The sequence below is a fragment of the Trachymyrmex cornetzi genome, unplaced genomic scaffold (assembly GCF_001594075.2).
Source record: "Trachymyrmex cornetzi isolate Tcor2-1 unplaced genomic scaffold, Tcor1.1 scaffold123, whole genome shotgun sequence".
Taxonomy (NCBI): domain Eukaryota; kingdom Metazoa; phylum Arthropoda; class Insecta; order Hymenoptera; family Formicidae; genus Trachymyrmex; species Trachymyrmex cornetzi.
In genome coordinates, this window is record NW_017295795.1 from 1,031,852 (window position 1) to 1,042,473 (window position 10,622).

General features: G+C 34.6%; 2 protein-coding genes across 3 annotated transcripts; one reads left to right on the plus strand and one right to left on the minus strand.

Annotated features, from left to right (window-relative positions):
- The first annotated feature begins 2,008 nt into the window (after positions 1-2,008).
- LOC108770242 (apoptosis-inducing factor 3) lies at positions 2,009-8,867 on the plus strand. 2 transcript variants are annotated; one of them, XM_018521738.1, is made up of 7 exons: positions 2,009-2,087; positions 5,611-5,906; positions 5,997-6,333; positions 6,431-6,781; positions 7,978-8,183; positions 8,255-8,471; positions 8,580-8,867. In XM_018521738.1, exons 1-7 carry the CDS (start codon positions 2,009-2,011, stop codon positions 8,843-8,845), a joined length of 1,752 nt encoding a protein of 583 aa, XP_018377240.1. In that variant the 3' UTR covers positions 8,846-8,867. The 2 variants fall into 2 exon arrangements, with proteins under 2 accessions (XP_018377240.1, XP_018377231.1); XM_018521729.1 differs by lacking the exon at positions 2,009-2,087 and adding an exon at positions 2,934-3,021.
- On the minus strand, positions 8,672-9,763 carry LOC108770256 (ribosomal protein 63, mitochondrial). Its single transcript, XM_018521750.1, has 3 exons — positions 9,539-9,763; positions 9,111-9,397; positions 8,672-8,736 (listed from the first exon to the last, which is right to left on the minus strand). Exons 1-2 carry the CDS (start codon positions 9,598-9,600, stop codon positions 9,130-9,132), a joined length of 330 nt encoding a protein of 109 aa, XP_018377252.1. The 5' UTR covers positions 9,601-9,763; the 3' UTR covers positions 8,672-8,736; positions 9,111-9,129.
- Between the last annotated feature and the right edge of the window lie 859 nt (positions 9,764-10,622).

A 10,622-nucleotide genomic window follows, 5' to 3' on the forward strand; every position in this document is an offset into this window, starting at 1 on the left:
TTGAATATAAATATAAATTATTTAATATAATATAAATTATTAAATAAATAATATAATTATATAAATTATTTTATAAAAGACATTTCAATAATAATTTGGCGGAAGGCGCGCTCCTAGTATATTTCTGGTATAGGAGTGCCCCTGAGGCAGAGCGTCACGTGACCGCCCGGCGGCTCGGCCGTGCGGTGGTGGGGGTCGCGCGCCGGAATCGGCCCGAAATGTGCAAATCCTTGCGAATTACGCTATACACGTTAAGTACTGAGTCATAAACTGAAACCTGTACGTATAATAATAGTAAGTTTACATTAACGCACAAAGAAAATTATAATATAATATTTAATGTTACGTTATTTTTTTATGCGTGATATTTCACTGTTATTTACAACCTTTAGTTTGCCATACTTAACATAATGCATTACAAATGTTTTTATGCGAAGATATTCTTACGCTTTTGTCTAGTATACTGACATATATCCATGCCTGTTTCCTAGCTGATTCTATTTTCGTTTGCAAAATTCCTGCATAATTCCTAAAAATGTTTGTTAAGCAAATTCGTAACCCAAGAAGAACAAGAAAGTCAAAATAATATCATATTGACCGAATCATTATAAAAAAAATGACATAAATTCGGTCAAAAATTAGTCAATATAATATTCTAACTTCTTGTTATCATAACATCATCGACGATATCGCGATATCTCTCTTCGATATTTGCTTGAATTTTTTACTTTAATTATCTATAAAACTAATGGACGTGTGCGAAATAATATCAGCGAATAAAGTGCATAAAAACAAATATAAAAATAATCTAAACTACAGTGTATATGCTTTCATATACATTTTTTTCTAAAATCTTCTAAAATAGAAATCTTCCGAAAAAGAAGAAGCGGTCCATAAATAATTAGCAAAAAGTATCGAACGTCCCGGTAAAAAATGTTTCATGCATGAATATGTATAAATATGTATAAACATACATAAACACGCATAAATTCATAAACATGTATAATTATATATGAAATACGTCCATACATGTTCATGCATCCTTTTTTCTTTTGTAAAATTACTTTTTAGTGTAATAGAAATAATAATAGTAATGTGAAAATATTAAAAATAATTAAATAGATAATTTTCGGACTATTTGTTTCAGAAAAAATCAAGTTTGAAGAAATGTAAAAAAATTACTTACGTATAATTATATATAAAATTACGCATAATTATGTATGAGCAATTTTTTACATTTTTCCAAACTTCTAAAACAAACAATGCGAAAATTATCCCTTTAATTATTTTTTATGTTTTCACTTTGCTATTATTATTTCTATTACACTAAAAAGTAATTTTACAAAAGAAAGAAGGAACATGTATAGACATGTATGGACATATTTCATATATAATTATACATGTTTATGAATATTTATGCGTGTTTATGTATGTTTATACATATTCATGCATGAAAAATTTTTTACCGGGGTCTCTTTAAAATCAATCCATAGAGCATTCTCATTGCGCCTGCGGATTCGAGCGACTTCCCGGTACGCAATTCCGGCTGCGAATGAGTATATTCCTCGTTCTCTCTCCTTCGAAAATAAGTATGTCGTAATAGAATGAATCACGGTAATCTTATCGCTGCGGTTTTTTTTTTAATTCACTTGGAATTGATTACATTTCCTAGGTCATTATTTTGCGCTGATTCTTAAAAGAGTTGATCGTTTTTCCAGTCGAAAGACCGGAGAGCGGGCGACGAACTGAAAACAAGGAGCATATCTCAATCGCAAAAACTGTAAAAGTCTTCAGAGTCCGAAACACCGCCGCCGCTACGAACATCTCAAGGCCGTGTACGCTGGTGTACGCTCGCACGATTGTAGATCACGAGGGAGATCTACTATATGCACAACAGACAGACGATCATGGTCGATCCATAAGACAAGGCATACACGGCCTCTCTCACGTTCCTCGGCTCTCACAATCTTACAATCAGTTTTGTCGACAGTTCACGTACGACTGCAGCATGGGCGCGGGTCATTGCAAAACCTTCCGAAGAAGCGCCGGCTCGAGTCGAGACACTCGAGATACATCCGCCGCAACAGGTGTGTACCATGCGCGAGAAAAACTTTTTCTGGGAAAAACTGCGAGGATCATGTTATAAAATCTGAGACAAAGTTACTTCTATTTCTTACACATAGCGCTAGATTGATATATCGTGTTAAAAGTGTTTTCTTCGTTTTTTTCTTAGCTCCTTTTTATTCTTCTTTCTTTTTTTTTCTGTTTTTATTTATTTCTCCTTTTTCTCTTTTGTCCTTTCTTCTATTTTTTCTTTTTCTTTTTTTTTGCCCTTTCTCTCTTCTTTTCTTTTTTTATTTCCTTTAACCCGCACAGTAATCAATAGAATCAGGTGCTTTCCAATATGATACATAGGTGACGGAGTGGAAAGCGGGGAGCACAGACTCTTGCATGATGTATAACACATGAGACATAAGAAATTGTACCAACCAGAGTTCTTTCTTTCATGGAAAGGAAGGAAACTGAGGACTTCGATTGGTACATTTTTTTATGCATTACGTGTTAAGCGTTATGTAAGAATCTGTGCTCCCCGTTTAACACAGTGAATCATAAAACTTGTTGGTATCTGAAGGCTATATTTTTATTTCTCAATAAAAAAATATACTAATGTCGGACAAAGATAAAATAATCACTGTTATATTGTGGATTTCTTACTAAAAAGCACCATCTATTTCTCAATTTTTAAATGAATTTCCTAGTGTTCTTACAAGAGACGGATCACGCTAAAACGTTTGATTAATGACAGTCGGACGGTTATACGCAACTAGATGGTGATTAGCACTTTATAAGAAACGACGTTTGTTGTACTATGTAGCACGAGGACGGGCGTTCGAATCGTAGTAAATTTTCAGTGCCTTGCCTTGCGAGGATCGATGCGGTGTGTCAGGAGTGTTAGGACACTCGCGCTCGGACGAAAGTGGGCTGCCTTGACAGATATGTCGTTTTTACGTTTTTTCCAGGGTAGGTGTCTATGACACTTAATAAGGCATACGAAGACAAATATAGAGTGCAAGGATAATAATTTTACCGATCGCCGAATATTCGAAAGAATAGTGTTCATGATTGACGTGAAAACGCTTTTTTTCGTTAGAGGTTATAGTAAACGTCATATGGAGATAATAAAGTATAGATTATGAACATCATACATCGCGTTTCTTTGAATGGGCGGTATAATTGAGTCACGCTCACTTTCTGACGTGCTTTGTAGCGTTAAAGTCAAAAATAAATACGAAACGTATTCAGTAGGAAAATTTGTGAGAGCAAAACATGTTTGTGTTGTATTTTATGAAGTAAATAATGATCGATATGTGTAATATTGCAGCAGTGCTGTCTAAAGCACACCTGTATTCATACAGTCAATTTTTGTATTTAAAACTGTCTTAAGTACAGCCTTAAGGAGGTAGTCGAGTGACAGTCACTTCCAAAAGTTGGTTCGTGTACAAACGGATAAACTTTTTGATGCAATGATACAGCATTGACCAATGAGATCGCTTCACGCACACACTCATTGTCCTGTACCATTCGTGTTGACAAAGATGTGGCAACGTCCTGTTTCCCAAAACATACCTATCACTGTAACTTATAATTCATATTCCAGTTTTTTTACAATATTTTATCCGCACAATTCAGAAAAACACTTGTTTTGGTTATGTATGATGTGCCATAATATGCCATGTGGGAGATTCCGTTCGGTTGAATCAGTGAGCGACGTTGCCACATGTATGCAACCCCCTCTTCTTCTGACGAATATCATTATTTTCATATCGCTTTTATTAAAAAAGTATGTGACTACGAGTCACCAATTTTGTTTATATCATTGCTAACATTATTATATACAACATATCAGTTTTTTAAAAAGTTCGTAAATTCCGATCCCTTTCATATTAAATTTAATGTGCGTTTCATGACGGCATGGAATAGGGCTTACATGTTAAATTCGTGAACTTTGAAACGAAATATTTCGCTTACCCTGTGGCTACGACATCTGAAATTTTAAGGAACGATTGTTATGCATACGATCAACATGCTAATTTTTTTAGAATTTTCGTAAAATTTTCAATTTACTCGATTACCTCCTTAAAATGTCATAAATCAGTCAGAGAGCTGCATTAGCATTTAAAAGTAAGAAAAGCTCGTGAGAGTTGAAAACATCATTTCTTCTGTATTTAACATTTGATAAAAAATAAGAACGGAACTATGAAATGAGTATTGCGAACTTTTACGGCTATTCTTTTTTCTACCTTTATTAGAAAAAAAAAGAAGACAATATGCATGAATATTGATACATGTGTATTTCAAGCTAATACTCGCAATTACAAATCTTGGCTGTGTTCCAAATTTACTATCAGCGCTGAAAATCTATAGTTTACGTTACGTACGTTACAGATTTTCAGTCAATTTTGGAATACAAGTCCTTGAACACAAGATCAATAAGTACTGATATTTTCATGTTAATTTTTGCGAATTTGATCCATTTCGGCTTCATTCATGTTAATTAGATTAGAATATTCTTCAGTTTTTATTCTCTGCATTGATATTCATTGCCCTTTTAATTTTATTCATGCATTCTTCGAAGCGTTAGGCGATGCATGATGATGCACTATGCACAACCAGCGTAACATCTATGCCACGTACGCGACGCGCGAGTCGCGCCGATGCACCTACATGACGAAGTTAACAGGGAATTCAATCGTCCCCTGACGAGATAGTCTCTCGCATTATCTCTCTGTAATTCTCTTTCTGAATATTATCAACGATAATCGTCATTCATTAAATCACTGATAACCTATCGGAGAGTACGACTCCCGATTCACGTACGAGATAATAGAGAGATTTTATTTTCCCCCAAGATTTTTATATTCATATGCTACGTTACATAATCGACGCAAGTTATATATTTATTGTATTTCTTACGAGAATTTTTGCATCGCACTGGAAATATTTGATGATGCAATTGATCGAAGATACCATTCGAATGCCATCCCGGTATCATTTTATTTTTGTTCATCGAATGTTAAACAAAGGATAAAATGATATTTAAGAAATACTCAGGTGGAAACATTGGGAACCTGAATGCGTCCAAGCTCGTAAATTAGTTTGTCATTTGTCATGAGTATTCTATTATTTACTGTTATAGAGGAGAAATTGAATGAAACTCTATTGCGTTCATTAGGTTGATTACATACACAGTTATTAAACAATATCACATGTTTGCTTTTATATTTGTCTATGTTTATATCCACATGCTAATATAGGAGATTAGAATTAACTATATTATAATTCATAGTTACAGTGGTTTACTTTTGGAATTCCCTCAAAATTCGTTTTGGCCATGTTGAATAAAATTAAACAGAAAGAATATTGCAATGAATATAATACAGTTGAGAATATGCCTCGCAGATTGCGGTGGATATTCTTATCCTGTGATTGCCCTTATTGTGAGTCACCTGTTGCTGTGTCTCTCTAATAATACGCGTTTATAATAAGCTATAGATAATTATTATAAATAGTTATATATAAATTATAAAATATATTTTATTTATTTCTTAGGTACCTCAAAAGAGCATGACACCTACATTGAGGAAGTGGTGTGCAAACAGGAAGATATCAACGAAAATGAGATGAAAATGCTGCCGTTGGGAAATAATGAAAAGAAAATTTTGTTGATTAAACAGAATGGAGAATTGCACGCGATTGGTACCAAATGTACCCATTACGGTGCTCTGCTACATACCGGCGCGTTAGGGGAAGGACGAGTGAGATGTCCATGGCACGGTGCATGTTTCAATATTAAAACTGGAGACATTGAAGATTATCCAGGCTTGGATTCTTTACCATGCTATAAGGTACTCGAGTAATTTAAACTTATCAAGATTTTATTCTTATTCTTATTCCATATTTGTTTAACAAGCTATCTCTATGTATTGCTTTAACAGGTTCGCATAGACAAGACTGGTCTTGTCCACGTAAGAGCCAAATGTACAGAGTTGAATAATAACAAACGTATGAAGGAAATGTCTGCACGTGATCCTGAAAATACGAAGACTGTCATAATAGTTGGCGGTGGACCATCGGGTGCTACCTGTGCAGAGAGTTTGCGACAGGAGGGTTTTACAGGACGCATCATTATGATATGCAGAGAGAACGTAATACCTTATGATCGGATAAAGGTATCCAAAGTGTTAGATTTCGATGTTCATTCTGCGACATTACGATCGCCCTCGTTTTACAACGAATACAGTATTGAAACGAAACTGGGAGTAAAAGCAATAGGTAAATACAAAAGACAAACACCGATCTATATATATATATACATATAAAAATCCTGTTACTTCATATTCTGTACTACATTTTTAAAATCCTGTTATAGGTTTAGATACGACTGAAAATACTATCAAGCTGAGTAATAATGAGAATTTCGTGTATGATTATCTATTTGTTTGCACAGGCAGTAAACCGAGAACGTTGAATGTGCCTGGAGCAAATTTATCGAATATTTTTGTTCTGCGAGATTATACAGATTCACAAGGCGTATATGCGCTTCTGTCCTCCGAGAAACATGTAGTTGTTCTAGGATTAGGCTTTATTGGCATGGAAGCCGCGGCTTATTGCATCGATAAATGCGCGTCTGTCACAGTAATAGGACGTGATACTGTACCCCTCAGAGCAATATTTGGCGCGGACATTGGTAATAGAATTAAAAAAGAGCATGAGGCAAAAGGTATTATATGTTATATATAACATACATTGCGTATTGGTCTGCATTAGAGTTGCAGTGTTGATTAGATAAACAATATTAAGAATCTTTATTTTAGACCGCATATGTGAGAAACATAATCAATACTAGAAATTTAAAATGCCTATTACGGTCGAAGCTGGATCTTCATTGCTTTAAATAATTCAATCTTGAATTACTAATATATACTATACAGGGTGTTAGTTAAGTATGTTCCCAAATTCAACAGAGCGATTCTTTGATTTATTTCAAGTAAAAAAGTCCATATAAACATGTGTCCTAAACGGCTTAGTTTCCGAAATAAAAAAATATAAACGTGTAGTAATAATCTGTTTATTTGAAAGAAATACAACTTGAACTAGTCAAAAACTAGTCAAAAACAGACTTCAGTTCTTCTAACGAAATAAAACAATTAGATGAATTGTTGAAAATGTCCACCTTGCGCCATGATACATCCATCGAGCCTTCTTCTCAAAGATTGACGTACACGCTCAAAGATACCAGGTGTGTTACGTATTGCCTCGCATGAAGCAACTATTCGATTCCTCAAATCATTCTCATTCTCAATTGGGGTGGGCATATCTGCCATTTCAAAATTTGTAAACTTAGGCATGATGAAACCGATTTTGATGGATTGAAACAATTTGGCTCGAAAACGTATGTACAAGCTAACTGATCCGCAGCAACATCAGGACTGAAGTCTATTTTTTATTTTGTGACTTTGACTTTGTCACTTTGTTTACGGTTGTGCGAATAGTAATTCACATGAAGCAAGGCATATTTATGCAGGAAGATATCTCCAACGCAATTTATCTTTTCGTCAAACATTTGCGAACATTCACCTGTATTTCGGAAACTAAGTCATTTAGGACACATGTTTATATGGACTTTTTTACTTGAAATAAACCAAAGAATCGCTCTGTTGAGTTTGGGAACATACTTAACTAACACCCTGTATATAAAACCTGTATATGTACTTGTATATATACCATATTGTAGTCTTTGCAAATTGCGCGTCGAATTGTTTTTCCTGACTATAAACGTAATTAAAACTACTCTAGTAATCGCGAATTAATTGATGATAGCATTAAATTATTAAATTGATAAGCAATTTAATAATTTAATGCTATCATCAAGCATATCATAAAGATTGATTAGATAATAATAATAAATGTTTTCAGGTGTGAAATTTATCTTCCAGAATAATATTAAGCAATTTATTCCTACGGAAGGTGAAGAAAACGTTTTGACCAAGATCGAACTTACAGACGGCCAGATTCTACCAGCAGATATAGTTATTGTTGGAATAGGATCCACTTTTTACACTAACTGGATGAAAACATCTTCTGTCACAATGAGGGACGATGGCACTATTCCAGTAAATGAGGTAACATTCGAAAACATACTTTTCTTAGTATATACTTCATATTAGATAATTGAGTATCAATCAAATTATAGCATTTAAGGACAAATGTGGAAAATATATATGCTGGAGGTGACATTGCTTACGCACCAATATATGGATCTGACGACACGTTCGCTGCAATAGGTCATTATTCTCTAGCTCATTATCATGGAAAAATTGCGGCTCTAAATATATGCGGTAAAGAAACTTCTTTGAAGACTGTACCATTTTTCTGGACAAATTTACTGGGTAGAAATTACAGATATGCAGGTAAATTTACACATATATAACATGTTTCTACATACATATTTTGAAATTGTAATAACCGAGTTTCGTAAAAAATTAACAATTAAACAATCTTTATCCATTTATTTTCAGGCTACGGAAAACCTACTAGTATAAAGATTTATGGTTCACTGGATAAACTAGAATTCTTCGCTTACTATCTTAAAGGTGGCAAAGTAATAGGAATTAGCAGTGTTAATGCCGATCCAGTTGTGGCAGATTTTGCAAATTTGCTTTATGAGGGAAAGACTTTAACAGAAGAAGAAATTAATACAGATCCGTTTGGTTGGATGAAAAATAAACCAAAAGATGTATTAACTCGATTTCAAGAAAGCTTTTTAGTCAATGCTCAAGCTTGAATTGTTTAACATGAACAATATAATTTAATGCTTTGAATGTTACAGTATTAGTTTCAATTTTTACTTTGTAATTTACAATGTATGACAATCTTATTAGATAAACGTATGTAACATATTTCACTGTGCTATCTTTCCTCTACTCTATGTAATATACTCGGCACTCTACTGATCCAAAATGTTGCCAAAGAAAAAAAAGAAAATTAAATATTCTTAGATTCAGAGTTGATTTAACTTAAATCTAAAACAATTCACGAAACATAATTACATATATCTGTAGAAAGATTTCAATCCCACGCTTCTGTAACTCTCATGTGGCACAGACGTTCGGTGATAGTAATTTCTTTCTGGAACCTCTGACGATTTTCTGCCCGTACCTTCTCGAGAAAGTTCTGCTTTCTGCTTTCGGGGTACATGTCCTTCATGTAACCATGACTTTGTTCAAGTGTGAGATAAGGATGCCGTAGAATCAACATATTTTGCTCTTCCCTCTCGAAATTTTTCTTCATCTTAAATAAATCGTGCATAGATGGTTTTTTAACTCTACGATATTTCCTGCATGAAATAAAGATTTAAAGTTATGAATATTCCACGTGATGATAAAAAGTATAATATTGTACGTTATGAAAAATTAAATAATTCCTATAACTGGTTAAATTAAATGAAAATTAATTCTCATGAAAGAAAAGTACTTACCCTCTGAATCTATATGGTATTTTATTTATATGGATGGTTAATAGAGCCAATCCAAGCCGCATTGTTAATCAGATTTTGTACTGTGAAATAATTGTTAATACATACAAAACTCAATTCTTATATTATTCGTGGATATATGATTCTCTTAGCTTTCAGAGTATGGTTTTTGGTTAAAGTCATACTGGTTGCTCTCTGCCATGGTTCATGGTGAAAACAAGATAGGTATGCTCATGGTGGAAGTATACATTCACGATGGGTGTGCTCGTTCCCGAGACGAATCTCGTACGGTTCTGCGCATATTCCAAATACGACCATTTAAACATTTGCACCGCGGTAATTTTAAAGTGATAGCTCGAGAAATTAAGGCTGGATTTTCATCTGATATTACGACGCTCATTTTCAGCGTCAAAACAGGTCACGTGATCAAAATTGACGAATATCAAGCGTCAATTTTGATCACGTGACCTGTTTGACGCTGAAAATGAGCGCCGTAACGTTAGATGAAAATCCAGTCTTAATGACTTCTGCACACTGGACGCAGAAACGCTTGCCGCGCGGCAAAATGTGATGCGGTAGCCAATAAGCTTACAGCTCCTAATGTGTTCATTGGTTATCGCGTCTCATCCAGTGCGCAGAAACCATAAAATGAGTATTTAAATTTTAGAGGTCCTTCACCACGCCCGCTGATCAATTGGGAAGGATCCGATTGCACACATTGCATGTTGCACACATGCGTCGCTAATTGGCTAATTTAAAAATAAAATATTCTCATTGGTAAAGCAGTGAAAAATTACTAGGCACCAGCTGATATGAGTGGTGTGTGCTATCGGGTTTGTAGGCAAACGGAATCCTCCCCTTATAGTGGCTCGTTTTTGCGAGTAAAGGTAAATTTTCACGGGCTGCTCAAACCGGCTGTTTCAGCGACAAAAAGAATCACGTGGTCAAAATTGACGAATATCAAATGCCCATTTTGATCACGTGATCCTTTTTGTCGCTAAAATAGCCGGTTAGAGCAGCTCGTGAAAATTTACCTTAAGGGTGCCGTCACAAGGAGGGCTCCGATTGCACACATGGCATATAGCAC